Source organism: Megalops cyprinoides, chromosome 19 (assembly GCF_013368585.1).
Source record: "Megalops cyprinoides isolate fMegCyp1 chromosome 19, fMegCyp1.pri, whole genome shotgun sequence".
NCBI classification, from domain to species: domain Eukaryota; kingdom Metazoa; phylum Chordata; class Actinopteri; order Elopiformes; family Megalopidae; genus Megalops; species Megalops cyprinoides.
This window is the reverse complement of record NC_050601.1, coordinates 8,037,473-8,053,855: the sequence shown is the minus strand read 5'-3', so window position 1 is coordinate 8,053,855 and position 16,383 is coordinate 8,037,473. Positions and strand designations below refer to the sequence as shown.

The window sequence follows — 16,383 nt, the reverse complement described above, 5'->3', positions numbered from 1 at the left end:
CAGAAACAGCTTAGAGTTCTAAGAGTTCTAGAGTTCTTAGATGTTCTGAGTGAGAGAAAAGTATGCAAAGAAACCCTGATCTGTTTAATGTTTGACCGCTGTGAGAGGAGAAGGGGACTCACATGGGGCTGGTTGTAGTGCTCCATGGACATGGTGACCACGTTGATGGCGATGATGAAGGTGATGAAGAGGTCCAGGTAGTGGTTGGTGCACAGCGTGTGGATGTAGAGGCGAACTGGCGAGTAGTCTGCATAGTACGGTCGCTGCTGGGCTTCTGCACGACACAATTACACAATGCAAGGGGAGTGAGCAGCAAGCACGTTTACCCCACTCCACCTCTATGCTGGCACCATGCGTTATACCTGTGTGTATGTAACAGTGGTGTGTGAGCAGACTATAATCTGACATAAAAAAATTTGGCGGACATGGTCTCTTTCAAAGGGTACCCTATGTAAATGTCTGGCACCAGCCAAAACAGACATAGACTTCTATTCAATCTGCCAGCAGCCTCTTTTTGCTTCCTAAACAACAGTTTGAGTTTGGTTCTACTTGTCTGACTTCACTAATGACAAGATGCGTTGCAGTAAGATTGAGTAGAGGTCTTAACTGATGCAAGAACAGTACATTCCTGTCAGCTGTCTTCTGCTCACTGGTTTTTTGCAGTGACATCCCTGCAGAAGAGGCTTTGAAACTGAATCAATGAGGTAATTAGACTGAATAAAAGGCTATTAACAAGAGCCCTGGCTTTTATTGTCTCTTTGAAATGGCAGTGGCTTTGGTTCCATCTCTGTCACTTCACTGGCACCTCAAGCAGTTCTGTGACAAATGATCAGAAGTTTGCCTTAGAATGATCTGTTTCTAATTGTAGCTCGAACAATTAGTTGTCATGGAAAAAAAAAAGGAATCGGCAAGTGTTTAAGTCAGTAAGTTTTGTTTCCGCTCCAGGGAAAGTGTTATGTTGGATGTATCAAAAGCACATTTCTAGTTTATCTTCACATAGAATGACATTAGGCTCCTTTTAGCAACAGGAATGTGAGAGAACATTAATAAGCAGATAAATGAATTTTCACACTAACTGTCAAAATAAATGAAACTTATTGTCAATGTCCTGACCACACCCTCATATAGAGGGGCTGATATTTCTGTAGTCTAGAGAACAATAAAGAAACTTCTGGCAAATCAAAACGCTACAGTCAGGACTACCTATATCTGCTCTTTAGCATGTAGGTCAGATTAAAATAGGCATTGTCAAAAGACTTTGGCCCAGACTTTCCAGCAGTGCACTTTGTTCTTGAGATTAGGTAATGGAATTAATGAAATGTTTTTTTGTCTCTTACACAATTTTTTGTCACATTGCTATGGTGGCCTAGATCATAATGCTGTGTATGAAACAAAGAAACCTAATGCTTTAAATAAAAAAATTGTTTCAGCCCATTACTCAAAGATAAAACAAAGTGCATTGCTGTTACATTGAATCTGGGTCTCCCTCTCATGCATGGTTTCATGCATATGCTACATTATGACATGCACTAATGATTGTAATTTATAACGTGCCTTTATATCCAAGTAATAACCCAGTAATTAGCCAGTGACTCCTTGCTGTTATATAGCGGTTTAACAGTTTTGGTCATTTCTATTAAGCTAAACAATCACTAAAATACCTAGATAGTTAAGTGTGCCTTAAGTAGCACTTCATTTGACAGCACTGATATCACTTGATTTAACGGTTAACTGCTACTTTGTTCTCTATTTCTGTATACAAGGCACATGCCCTTGAGACATGAGCAGGTAACTGCAAAGCAATATTACAATGTTAATCATCGTATTACCCTTTTATTCCAAGCATTAAAGTAAAGTGCAATGCACTTGGTGGTTGTCTATAACTAATAGACTGGTCAATAGAAACAACTGGTAAAATTGTAAGTACACTAATGATTTATTTTAGACAACTGGTATAATTGATATATTACAGTACAACAACTAGGACATTACTGGGTTATTACTCATTTATTATGGCACTCCTACAGATAGTGCTACCATATCTGGTGACATGCCTTTGTAACCATGTCAATCTGTGGGTAAACTAACACAAATGTTCAACCTCCACTGAATATACACCTCACAAGACTACCGTTTGTAGTGTGCCAACAGTCAGTATGCTTTTTTAAAGCTGCGAGGTGACATGTAAATATTGGATTATACTGGAAAACAATTATGTGTGTTACTGTTCACTGTAATCATAATATTAGTATGATCACCTTGTAATTATCACATTCAAATTTCATGTCTACTTCAGATACATTTAGAGCCATCTTTCTGAGTCTGCCTTTCAAAACACATCCATCAGTATCACATAGGAATAGGACATCCCTTATAAAAAGCAATATATGTTACAATATAAATTCCCAAATCTAAAGAATATATATCAAATATCTGTGGAAATACACTGCATATATTCAAAAATATCAATTACTGTCACTTTCATATGATGAAGTAATGATTTTATTCATATATTATGTTTATTATGGGATATATTGTAAAATTTATATAGAATTTACATTCAAATTTATAAATATTTGAAAGTGTGAGTAATTGATAAAGTATATTTTGTAATACACACTGTATAATTCCAAGTATATTAAAATATATGTTCCTTATATTTTGGATGTCATATTTTATCATATATTGATTCAACATATGTATTATTTTTCATAAGGGACAACTTCAGGTCCTTATCGATATCTACCATAATTTCACATGCATTAGGTCAAAACAAGTCAATGGAACATCAACGGAATTTGGCGGTCAAAACCTGGAGGGCGATGGATTTTACATAAGAACATCTTAAATTCTAAACGGCTGGAATTCTATTGATCAGTCTTGTGTTTTACAGATCATCTGACGGTATCCATCTGAAACTCAGGTACATTTTATTCTCGAATCAAATAAAAATGACACCAATATGTGATAGAGCCAAATATAGCTCATGCCAGGATATGAGAAAATGTTACAGTATGTAATTTCAATCTACTTCAGACATTTCAGTCCTCCTTTCCCTACTTCTAATATGACTGCAGTACTTCACTGTACCAAGTCTGGAGGACATTATGCACACAAAATGTTATCAAGGAAAAACAATATTCTATGGGAATGATGAAACGGTCACCTTGGCAATCTCACACTCACACAGGAAATATGGTTTAAAAAGTAGGCCTTAGTAAACGAATTCAGTTAGCTGCCAGCCCCAATATCCCCGGCTAACCGGAGGGCCGTTTTTTTTCCCCTGAGGTGAACCTGTACTCCTAATAATGAGTCAATCACATCATGGTCTCTACTCCCTTTTAAACCAGAGGAGGCTATCATGAGCAGCTGAAAACCTTTATGTCCTTGGCTGTTCAACATGACTGATGAACAGCATTATATCTGCAACACAAAATATGACACAAACCACATTGAGTGGTTTAAAAATGTCCCGTACTGTTTGACTACCTGAACTGCAAGGAACTGGAACGCTGTATCAAAAGAATGATTAAGTCACTGCCTGAATAACCAGGGAATGGATTACGAGATAAACTCATGCTCATACATAAAAATGCCAAGATGTATGATCCAGACCATCAATCAGGAAGCCTGCTGCTTCAAGGTGTAAGTGTCTTTGTTAAAAAATGCAATAGGCCATGTAATTCTTCCTTCAATAAATTACGTATAAAAGGGGCCCTTGGGGGTCTGTGTTTCTATTTTTAGAGTGAATGAAAAACTACTAAACTCTCTACTCTCTACACTATTTTGGGAAGACAGTGGGTGGGACACAGTGAAAACCTGCACTCTGCACACTCACACATAGAAGGAGATGAACAGGCCCACTCTTCCATCGCCCTCCATGTTAACTTCTACATGCAGTTTCTGCTACATCTCTCACTCAGTGTGAGTTTGCAGGTCTTTATCATGTCTCATCTCACATATGGCCTGAAAACATTCAGTTCATACATTCGCTGTGGCGAAATTGCTAGGACGCCCTCCACAGTGACCCAATACTTCATCCAGACCGGGACCGATTCCAACTTTGACTGGACATGTGGAGCCAGCTGGCTTGTCATACCCTCATGCAGTGTTACCGTTTGAAAAAGTCATACATGTTAATAGCAGGGCTGTCAATTTCAACACATTAGTTAAAACTAAAATTTTAAAACTAACACAATTATAGAAAATAAATCTATTCTGGTTAAATCTATAAAGCTACATTGGTTTAAGCTTATACCACATTATTGATTATACATATACATTATGAATACCCATATAGATACAATAATACAGATACTGTACATATAATTACTGATAATTTAAGAATAGATACTATTTGTTTATTTGGTGTATCGCAAAAAGCTAACAAAAGGTATATGTGTGAAAAGCTATATAGTATTTCACTGAATATGAATATGAATTTTTATTTACATTGGTAGTGTTTGGAACTTCTTCATATTTACTCTGCATAACCAATTAACTGTACAGTTTGTCAAACCTAATGTCGGTGTGACATACTGCCATCAAATTATAGTTATACTATTCTGTTAACCATTGCATTCATAAATGTGGCCCTCAGTACATAGCTCATCCTATTTGGTGTCTAAATGTCTTTTTCTGTAAACATGTACTTCATCTTTAAATGCTTAAGTGTACAATGGTTTTGTGACAGACCAGGTATAATTTGTGTTTGCTTAGAATTATTGTTTAGAATTCGCTTACCATGCTGGCAATGTAAATTATAATTACAGTTCATAACACTGAAGCACAGAAAATGACTAATCATATTATTTAAATATAAGCAGTATGTGCACAAAAAAGAATTTTACAAGTAATGCAGATGCAGTAGGAAGCACATTAAGTATCTTGTTGGCTGAAAAGGTCATTTCTGATGACATGTATGCGACTTGTATACTTGATTGTACTTACAGTTAACAGAACTAATGCAGAAATATTACACTTGAAAAATCAGTCCAAGTCAGCTAACCAATAATCTAATAAATAAGAATGAATTATATACTGAAAGATTTCCAAACAAATGTTTTCTCCAGGCGTTTACATATGGTTGACAAATCCTCAATAAAAACCTTATTGTAGTATAGTTTGCAAAGGTGATTAACATCATGATTACTTAAGTTTTAGTACCTAATCACAATACTAACTAGTATATTTTTATTTGATTGACAGCCCTAGTTTAAATAAAAAATCCAAATTGTAAGGAATATGTTTACATATATGTAATAAACATATTAAATATAAAGTCTACCAATTATTGCCACTTTCATATATGTAAATGTATGTGCATACTGTGTAATATATTATACATTTGTATATTGTAAAATATGCTTGATGATATATGCAAAAAATTGCATAAAATTTCACATAATATAATTGCGGCAATAATTTTACCAAAACATACAGTATTCCAAATAATTTGGATTCGCATTTACATGTATAATGGTATGTATTACTTTTTCAAAAAGGTTTGGGGGTGGCATGCACAAGCATGCTGTGGACATGGTCACGTTGCTGCCTCTTTGCAGGGCGTCACGGAATTCCTCTTTCTCTCTTTCTCTTGCGTTCAGGCTCTGGAAGCAGGCAGGGCTCAGAAAGACAGACTACCGACCAGACCCGTAATCCTCCTTACTCCTGCGTCTTTTCTCCAGCCTCTGCTGTCTCTTCTCCTCCCGGAGCCGGGCCTCCTCCTCCTCCTGGTGCTGCCGGCACTTGTGGAAGTTCTCCACCACCACGCCCACGAACATGTTGAGCACGAAGAAGCTGACGATCAGCAGGAAGGAGATGAAGTAGAGCAGCATCCAGGGGTTGTGGTTCCTCACGGGCTGAGAGAAACAGAGGCACAAAAAGAATAAAGAAGTAGTCAGAGAGAAAGAGAGCAAAAAGAGAGAGAGAGAGAGAAAACAAGAAAAGTAATCAGAGAGAAAAAGTGAGAAAAAGAAACAAGAAAGAGGTTATTAGAGAAAGAAAGAAAGAGAGAGAGAGAGACAATCAGAAAGAGGGAATCAGAGAGAGAGACAGTTATAGAGAAATACACAGAAAATGACAGCAAGCCAGACAGAGACAGAGAGAAGTGTACAGACAGACAATTAAGGAGATATGAGAAAAACAAAGAAAAACAAATATGAGAAAAACAAAGACAGCAAGCTAGAATCAAGGCAGGTGCAGACACAGAATGAGTGAGACAGAGTTATGAAGATTTCCTCTGTAAGTACAAATCTGTAAACTAGCTGCTGAGGATAATTTTGTAAAGCAAAAGTTTTTAAAGAGACAACAATTCTGAGTTGTTTTCCCCCTTATGTGAGGAACACTTCAAAGAGAGGCTTTTGGGGAATGTTTTCAGGTACATTTTTAAAAGCATATATAATTAATGTGGACAGCTCTGTCAGCCACAATTAAATGTGTGCTGTTTTGCAAAGCATGAAATAATTTGTGAACTAGACCCAGCCAATTCAACTCCTGGATGTGGAAAGCGGTTGGTAGAAGCTATAATGGGATGCGCTGAACATGAAACTTGTGGCTTTTGCTTTTCGTAAACAATTCAATATATCCTGCCACTCACACTTATTACAGTGGTCTTGCATACGGGCATTTGTGAAAGAATGCTATTATAATTCCACAGGCAGTAACTGTGTGTCCTAAAAGACATTCATTTCAACCCCGTCCATCACTGCGGCAAAACCACACCTGCTGGTCCACTGCAACAGCATCGAGACCATCATACATGATATTGACCCAGCCATCCTTGGAAGAGAGAACGAACAAGGCCATGAGGGCCTGAAAGAGAATAACAGAAAGACAATATAAGTCTGGTACATTCTCCACAGTGAAGAGCAGTGAATACTAAAGTAGCTACTTCAAATACCTCTTTAGCAATTACATATTTTAAGGAAATGAAATGAGACATTATAAGTATTTTCAGCTTTATCAAAAGTGAAGAATACAATCCGGAACTATATTTGAAATAATTGACTATTCTGCTTCTGTAGTTCTGTTCCTTATCTCACAACAATGGTGAGCCTAGCTGGGCCGAATGGTCTGTTCTCGTCATCATATGTTCTTATGTTCTTGTGTTCTAATACTTGTGCTATTCCATTCTTCTCTTCCTCGCATTGTATTTGCTTCTATACCCCAATTCCCGCTTATGGTTGTGCTAACTGTTCCTTTTTCTCTTTATCTTCAGCTTATGATGCACTTTCCCATCAAATGAGATCCCTTTCTACAGCTGTCTGCCTCTAAATCTCTTATTTTTGAGCATCCCTAACTGTGAAATGAGCCAAACACCAACATAAGAACTGCCCAGTCTCTAATTCACTCTCATTATAAAACATCCCTCTCATTTCCCTCTGTTCTAAAATATTTACGTTTATGTTCACACCTCAATTACTGGCATTCTACGTGTGAAGACTGTTTTTAAGACTTAATCAGTTTATACAATAATTACTATAGGCACATAATTTTTCAATCAATAAGACGAAAAAATACCCACACACTGATGACTAGCTCCCAAAAAAATTTATTATAAGTGAAAAAATGATAATGTTTCAATGTTTTTGATGTTTTTTCTGAAATCCACATTCATATCCATTCCAATCTAACATCATTCAACTGATGTCAGTTATTATCAAGCATGGTAAGCTGTCCTGGCTGAGTGTATCAGTAACGCATCAGTAATTCCTCTCACCTGCCCTAGATTGTCAAAGTTGTATTTCCTTCGTATCCAGCGGTAATTGGCCTGCAGACAGTCAGACTTGTTGGTGATGTTTTTCATGTCATGTCCTTCGCAGTGGTAAAACTTCCCCTTAAAAAGCTGCAGTACACAAAAAGATCGGGACTCAGGAGATGATCCGACCAGACATGATGTCATCTTTATTTCACTGAAAAGCCAACCAAACATCATGTCTGACCGCATGCTATAGTGGAGCAAGCATGGAATTCCTGGGAGAGGCCATAAGCGTAACTGCTAGAGCTGGGAACCGAACCCTGGTCTCCCACGCTGCAATGCAGCAACATTTTAACATCCTTAAAAACCCAGGCCTCTAAGCAAAGCAGAAATATGTCCTGCTAGAAGCTCTCCCCAGCAACATTACCCTGTCCAACAAACATGATCGCAACAATATCCAGGACTGTTTGGGGATTCCATTCAATATCCTGTGAATTCCCAACACGCCTAGCAGATCGGTGTTTTTTTTTCTCACTCTACTACAAACATAATAATTCCCTACATGCCTCCCAGACAGCAATCTATAACGTGAGAGGACCTCATTATATTCTATGACCCTTTTTTGCTCTTCCCGCACTGGAGCGTTAATGAAGGATGCGAGGCGGTGAGCGTAAACACAACCCCCCCCCCCGCTCGCGAACCGTGACTCAGTGGCCCCCATCTCTGGTGGCTGCGAACGAAGCACGCTCAACCACAGGGAGACGCCGAGGACCGCGGGCTCCAGACACCGGCCCCGCTTCAGATGAGAAGGCACCTCTTTTGATGGGCCCGGTTAATTGCCGCTTGCAAATTGGCATTTTTTTTTTTTAACGGGGGAAGAGCTGTGTATGATTCATAGAGCTGTTTTGCGCCGAGGTCTCTCAAATTCGCAAAGGAGAGAATAACTTCTGACAGCATGATGTAACAGATTGGAAATAGAATCCACCATTTTTAGAAGAGAAAAAAAAAAAACTCCCAAAGCAACGGTGATGCAGCTGACCTAAATGAAGTGCCTAAGAATGTCTCTAAATTCAGAGGCTTCTGGGACATCAGAGGCCTGTTTCTTCCCACTGTCCCTCCAGAAAGACATTAATGAAGCCACCTGAGAAACGCATGACCCCCCCAGGACTCCTACGTTGTCTGCTTCATCATCCTGTGTGTGCCTCTCGTATTGCTTCTCAGCTCTTGTTCCTGTTTGTCTCTGTCTGTTTGTCAGTCCGTCATCTCTTTTTTGTTAGTCTGAGTGGGCATCAATAGGGTGACACATAAGGAAGGGATCTGGAATCATCTTGAGGGTGCTAGGATGGCAGTTGGCGACCACACTACATATTGTATACTGTGCTGTATACAATACTGTATACACTGCTCTATTTGTCTATCATAGTAAAAAATTGCAAAACACCTATGACTCCCAGCCAATGATCTCTTCAGCTGCTTTGCTTGAGAGGAGGTCAAAGACAGCAGCCTGGCTGGTCAGTTCCAGGCTTAACTGATGATTCTAAAGACACCATTGCGTGTGTTTGGGGAGTCTCACTGATGCCTGCAGGACCAATGGCTGCCGCAGGGATGAGGACATGAGGACACTGTGCTCCGCCGTGGTGGTTTTTGGCAGACCCCGCGGCTCTGACGCAGACTGGCAGCAGAGAGCCTGAGGGGTCCTCACCTGCACCCCGAGGATGCCAAAGACGATGAAGAACGCACAGCAGATGAGCACGATGTTGCCGATCGGGCGCAGTGACGTAATGAGTGTCTCCACTACCAGCTTGAGGCCCGGAGCTCGGCTGATCACCCTGAGAATTCACACACGCACACAGACACATAGCAGAATATGCACACACACACGTGTATATGCAAACACAAAGCAAGACATTTAATCTCTTAAGGGAAGCGTATGTTTTTTTAAATCAGTGCATTACTTAACATTTCTTCATCAGTTTTAAACATTTATTACCATAATATATGATCATCACACATTTCACACATTTTCTTCTTTCTCTCTTGTGTGAAAATCTATTACAAGGGGTAAAAAAAAGAAAACTGATAGTTTGCCCACATTTTTAAGGAGCAACATTAAGGAAAAACTAATTAATCATGTTAATACTACAATTATTGTAATAATAAAAGAGTTTATTAAAAATCTTTCAGATCATTGAATACATACACACGTGTGAAAGCTACTGCAAAAGGAAGTGATGTTGTTGTATAACTCTGCTATAAAGTGCACAGTAGATACCATAGATGCTTTTAAGCCTCTTCTCTGTATGTTCCATTATGATGCATTCCATTATCTTCTAGAAGACGCTCTCATCCAGAGCATCCTTCACTTACAAGCAATTCACTCCAGTGTAAAGAGTGAGCTCACAGCGGACAGCGCCCCCTGGTGGCCTCCCTCCCTCACTCACCTCAGGGGCCGCAGGGTTCTCAGCAGACGGAGAACTCTCAGGATTCCCAGAATCCTGTTCCCGCCAGCGGACGCCACGGACACCAGGATGTCCACCAGGGAGACGAAGACCAGCACGCCATCCAGCACATTCCAGCTGCTCTGTAGGTAGCTGTCCGTCCCGGAGCAGAAGCCATGTGCCACCACCTGCACCAGGACAACATTACACTGGACTGAGAGGATACTCACACTTCTGAAAAAGGTATGATCTGTCAGGATGCAAGATCTGATAAACTCAGGAATACATTTAAATATATTGAAATATGCTGCATAAATTAGGAGCAATATACTCTTTTCTCATTACCGTGAATTAGTTGCACATACTACAGTAACATAACATAACACCGACTCTACTCATACCATTAAAAATTACAAACACGAAGACATTTTAAAGAAATTATGTAATTTTTCTGCAATAGAAAATTTTGAACTCCACTGGAAACCACACCATTACCTCAAATACATCCAAGTCAAAAGCACAAAAGATGCATGGTTACCTTTACAGTCATTTCTGCTACAAAAATCACAGTGAAGACGTAATTGGAGACACTGAGGAAGACACGCTCCTGAAACGTCAGGTCAGAACAACATCCGAACATTAGGACTGTCTTCTACATGAGCAATGAGTTATGATGGCAGGCATAATAAAAAAGAGAATTATTAATATGAATCAGTGCTTAAACCTGACTGGTTAGGAACCTACACTTAAAACCATATCAGGAAGCTAGAGCTACTGCATATTGTATGTCACCATAAATGATTGAAGAATTCTTCATCCATACATATAAATTGATAAAAATGTAAAACCTCAGATACTTTGAATTAGGCATCTTTGAAGCAAATGCAGAATACACAGTGTAGAAAAAGAAACACTTTTACTCCGGATTATATGGAACTGCAAGCACTGGGGTCTTTGGAGCCAGGCTGAAAAAAGCAGAGAGCAGGCTTGTCTCGTGTTGACACTTGCGAAGCCCCATGTGGAGCCGTTTAACTTACAGTGCTGTGGGGGAGAATGTCAGGCCTTTCCAGCGCGATAGTGATGCAGTTAAGGAAGATGAACACCAGGACCACATGGTCAAACATTTTGTGAGAGATAACCCTCTGGGAGGTCACCCGAAACCTGAAAAATGGAGAAAGGCATGGGGGGGATGGAGGCGGGGGGTTGGGCATGTCACATCACATTACTGATAAAGTTTGATCTTGTCTGGACTGGCAGAGAGAGGGTAGGGGGGAGCTGGGGACTCACTGGTTCTGTGGAGAGAACAGGTAGAGGGACCAGTCCTCGCGCTCCCTGCACCACTGCGGCTTTCGGCTCTCCAGCGTCTTCCGGAGGCGGAAGCAGTAGCTCTGTGAGGTAAGCAAGGGGGGCAGAAAGACGGACTCCTCATTCACAGCCCGGGCCACCGCATAAGCAGTCACATGCTCAACCAGCATCAGCACCAGCAACCAGCACTCAAAGGAGTAAAAACCCACCACCCGCCCTCATCACCGTTCAGCTCCTCCTGCTCATCACAGCTACAACAAGAAACACCCCCAACGTTTAACCTGGCATGCTGCCCACATTAAAACACTGCCTTTAAAAAAAAACACAAAACAAAATGAAAAAAAAAAAACAATTTCACAGTCATTTGAGCATGCAGATTACTTTTGGCTCAGCTCCATTCTGCTGCGGCTGACAGCCCTGTCCACCAGCTCCCAGAGCAAGGGCTCTAATCCCCCAACTCCCCCCCCCTTCCCCAACACAAAAGGGGGAACCACTGACTCTCCATCCAATCAGCTCAACCAGAGAGGCGAAGCCATTGTCTCTGAGTGCCTCTTCCTGCCCGGCTTACGGCTCTTCAAACCTGCATTACCATACTGCTTTTCCTGAGTGTGTGTCTGTGCACCTGTGAGGTCACTCTCCACCCACCCAGAAAAACAATTACAGCCTCTGAAGGGCTGCGCTGAATCAATGATGCCGTGATGGTTTGTTTCCTCGCTAGCCGGCTAATGGGGGAAAACCGCGAGCGTGTTTAACGATGGCGAAGAATCTGGGGATATGTTAACATTGGCAGGAAAACAGGGAGCTGCAGCTGAGCCGCAAAGCAGAGATTTGGGGATCTCCCTGAAGGGGCGCGCCTCACTCACGTCGTCCATGTCCTCCTCGTAGTCAGCGGCATCCTTCTGCGCGTCGGCGGGCGGGTGCTGGGTCCGGCCATTGCAGTCATGGTGCGGCCCGTCGGGGAACTCGGGGGACTCGGCACAGTGCTGGAGGGGGGTGCCCGCGGCACTGCCCGCCTGGCTGGACGGCGCCCCGTCCGAGCTCTCGTCCTCAGAGCTGCCCCGACCCTCACCTGACAGCAGCGACTCCCGCTCTCCCGAAGGGTCCTTCCTCTTCAGGCTGGGGGCCCGGCCCAGACTGTTCCAGCTGGAGCGCCGGCTGCCCCAGTTACTACCTGAGCCCCAGGGCCCACAGGGGGAGCTCCGCTGGCTGGACTGCGGGCACGAGAGGGGCAGCCACAATCATATAAGAGTTCAACATATTTGCGCAATGATTCAGGAGCTCATTAACAGCCTTACTGAAAACAGAGGCACTGATTGGCAATTCTTCTATAATTAATCTGTAGATCTGTAGTGCTGTGTTAGATTTTGAGTTAGTTTGTGTTAGGTTTTAGAAAAAGTTGAGCAATAGCATGATGAAGGTATTAGGCTGGGTTTAAATTGTTGAACATGTGAATCCTTTGGTTCACCTTTATGAGAAAACAGTTGAGGTTCTTTTGTGAACATAGTCACTGTAACTCCAATCGAAATCACTTAATGAGCAGGATATAATCACTCATTTTCACACTTGTTTATTACATTGACCTGTCAGAGAGGATACTACCTTCAAGGGATCAACTTATAAACACACACCCACAATATAAAATATACACCCCTGAGAAATTCAGAGCTTCACTCACCAGAGATTTTTGGTCAAAGGCGTTTGGGTCAATGGAGGCCCTGCTTCCTCGGCGTGACTCTGCCAAGACGTGTCCCGAGTCTGTGCCCAGGGAACTCTTGGGCGTGGGCATGGGCGTGGCTGCCGTGCGCATGATAATGGGCGGGGCCATGCTGGCTCGGGGGTCCGTGTAGCCGTTCGCTGTCATCATGAGTGCGTACATCTTCATCTCTGTGAGAGAAACAGATTATAGGTCTGGCAAAGGTCAGACAAACTGTATGGCACGTCCCTCTTTAAGACCCGTGCAAATGGGACAGGCCACTTCTAAAAGACATTTCAGAATGAGAATTCTATCTACTGCCAAGAGAGGATCTCTCTGTGGGGTCTGCCAACTAAAAGGAGAAATAATACATAGTAAACTGATGTTTCATGAAATTGTTGGCCATTTACGTACAAGACTGAAAATGAAAAGCAAGATCACTCATACCAAATGAGCTGGAGTGTTTGTTTGGCCTCTGAGGAGCCCTTAATGTTTCATTAATGCTTCTTTCATTACCGCCCTAAATCAACGCGAGCCTGGCTGTGCCACCATGCAGGAGTCTGCCGAACACTCGTGCAGATTATAGGCACGTGTGTCAGAGTGACATCAACAGCCACTTTCGATGGCACTGCATCTGTTGGATGAGCACAGGTTTCGAATGCAGAGGAGCCAATCACCCCCCCCCCCCCCATGAATGAATGAAGGGATGAATACAGTGCTGATTGATCAGAGCCATTCAGAGCCCTCCTCTGATGTGGAAATTGCATGTTTAGAAAACGATTGACGAGGCGTTCCAAAGCCCGTGACTCTTCAGCACCGTAATCACCTGAGGCCTGGAGCTCCCTCATTTTCTCCTCCTCTTCAAAATTCATCGACGTTTTATCCTCGTCCGTGTCTGACCTACTTGCGTCTCCCTGCATGGAACAAGAGGCGTTTGGGAAAAGTGAACAACAAGAGCCAGAACAAAATGCGTCGCGGGAGAGACAGCTGGTGCCGGTTCACTCGCCACTGAGGAATATTAATCAGAGCGCATCTGCAGGAGACAGAACGCAGTCGGGCTGAAGAGAAATGGAAGTGTTTGTAATGCTCAGTGCGTGAATGTCAGCCACGGGCCTCCAAGTGCGCTCCAGCATTTTAACCGTCATCAAAAGACCTCGTCTGCGGAGATGAATCCGAATGCAAATCAGCCATAAGGCTCTCGCTGCAGAGCCTGTCTATCACGGGGAGTGGCCCCTTCTGAAAAACGTACATATGCTGCAGAAAGAAAAAAAAAAAAAAATTCCAAGCCCAGAATGTACAGAAATGAAGATTAGGAGCAAGACACAATGTAAGACATAATTAAATTGTGTGACCAGTGCTAAAACTCTGCTGACAGCCTCTTTGAAAATGAAAACCCGTTTCCCTATAGCAGATGGAAGTGCTTAGAGAAACAGTCTAATAGTGTTGACACCGGCAAGCAAAGCAAGAGGAATGAGAGCAAAGCTGATCGATTCTATAGCAGGGAGCGGTCGTATGGAGACGCTGGGCATACTGTGGAGAACATCACTGACTATAATGAAATGCAACTCTTCAGAAGGAAGAAAACAGCAAAAATTAGTCTTTGGATGCGGACGCCCCCTGTGAGACTCATTTATCCTACCTCTGCTTGGAAACCCTCCACCAGGATGGCCACCAGCAGATTGAAGAGGACGTAGTTGCCAAAGGTCATCAAGGCCACAAAGTAGAGAGCAGCCCAGGGAGAGGTGGAGGCCATGCCGTTATACAGAACCATGTTCCAGTCTTCCTGAGTCAAGATCTGCAAGTCAACAACCACACTTAGCACTAGACCGCAGGGGAAATTACATTACATTCCATTATTGGCATCTAGCAAAATGGTCTTATCCAGAGCGACTTACATAGGTTGCAGTTTTTGTCATGTTACCCATTTACACAGCTGGATATTTACTGGGGCTATTCTGGGTTAAGTACCTTGTCCAAGGGTACAACAGCAGTGCCCCAGCGGGGAACTGAACTGGCAACTTTTTGGTTACAAGTCCTGCTTCTATGCTGTACTGCCACCTGATATGATAAAGACACTGTTACTTGAGGCAGACGGATCCATTTCAGATCAAATTAAAGCTATTTCTGCCTCAGCGTACAGGTGGGGTTTGAGTCACAGCGGCACTGACTCAACCCCGTTTCCTCCACCGGCTAAATGGTACATTCCAATTTTTTTTTTTATTACAACACTGTACAGCTACGGATATCGAGTTTCCCAATTCACGGAACATGATGAACCGATAAATAATGCAATTGCACTGGTCGATGGTGATGAATCAAACAGAATGAGAGTGAGGTCTCGCAGCCACGAATGTCTCAGGAATCAGGCACGCCTGTTAGCTGTCTGAAATGTCAGCGGCTCTCAACAACACTTTATGTTCCCTGCAGGTCAGATCGAAACGGTCATAATGTCATGCTGTATATCTGCAACAAGACAGACAATCAGAGGGAGATTCAAGGTGTGTGAGAGTGTGTGTGTGTGTGTGTGTGTGAGCTGCACATTAAACACTGTTTGGATGTGTTTCACGGCTGCCTGGAGAACTTTGTTACGCTCTGTGATTCAAGCACCTTCGTGATTAAGGGTCTAAGTTCATGAAACTATTTGAAGCTGTTGTGATTACTATCAATATTAAGCTGTGAGGTGAAGGCAGAGGCAACGTTGCTTTATGCTGTCGATGTTTTTCAGCAAGCCGGACACTAGCGGCTGCGTTCTGCCTCACACCACCAGCTCCTCCCTCAAATCAAGGTCCATCAGCACTGCGGAGATAGAGGCTGCTGGACAGAGCCTCTGCGATTTCAGCAAACACCACCAGCTGGCAGGAGCATTTGCTGACAGCTCCCAGGGGACAGAGAATGTGTTAATCATGGCAGTGTCCTACATCTGAGGGCAGCGCGGTTGTCAGTACTCCCCCCACCCCGAACACACACACACAACCCACCCCCCCACCCCCCCACCAGACACATTACACCCGCTGCTCGAACCTGAAAGACAGTGACAATCGCCCACAGCAAGGAGTCGAAATTCTTCCTGTCTGGAATGGTGTCCCCGTTCTCTGTCTTCAGACTGAACTTGCAACCAAACAGATGCATTCCAAGAATGCTATCAACGGTGAAACAAATAGAAAAAATATATATATTTAACTTCAGCTGGGAGCAAAGATCACTCTATGCATATATCGGAATTTTTAAAATATGTCTTTCAAAGTGTT

At 42.5% G+C, this 16,383-nt stretch overlaps 1 protein-coding gene across 4 annotated transcripts in view; it reads right to left on the bottom strand.

Moving 5' to 3' along the window:
- The window catches only part of cacna1ha (calcium channel, voltage-dependent, T type, alpha 1H subunit a), a 52,989-nt gene that overhangs the window by 12,741 nt on the left and 23,865 nt on the right, over positions 1-16,383 (bottom strand). For 2 of the 4 annotated variants that reach the window (XM_036553018.1, XM_036553016.1), the window contains exons 11-24: positions 16,157-16,274; positions 14,775-14,930; positions 13,962-14,049; positions 13,118-13,326; positions 12,306-12,653; positions 11,425-11,525; positions 11,175-11,298; positions 10,676-10,744; positions 10,141-10,325; positions 9,402-9,528; positions 7,721-7,846; positions 6,724-6,813; positions 5,648-5,861; positions 123-274 (exon numbers count right to left, since the gene is read on the bottom strand). In XM_036553018.1, the coding sequence (XP_036408911.1) occupies positions 123-274; positions 5,648-5,861; positions 6,724-6,813; positions 7,721-7,846; positions 9,402-9,528; positions 10,141-10,325; positions 10,676-10,744; positions 11,175-11,298; positions 11,425-11,525; positions 12,306-12,653; positions 13,118-13,326; positions 13,962-14,049; positions 14,775-14,930; positions 16,157-16,274 (2,107 nt within the window). The remainder of the gene's footprint in view (positions 1-122; positions 275-5,647; positions 5,862-6,723; positions 6,814-7,720; positions 7,847-9,401; positions 9,529-10,140; positions 10,326-10,675; positions 10,745-11,174; positions 11,299-11,424; positions 11,526-12,305; positions 12,654-13,117; positions 13,327-13,961; positions 14,050-14,774; positions 14,931-16,156; positions 16,275-16,383) is intronic. The other 2 variants (XM_036553019.1, XM_036553017.1) reach the window with 1 other exon arrangement.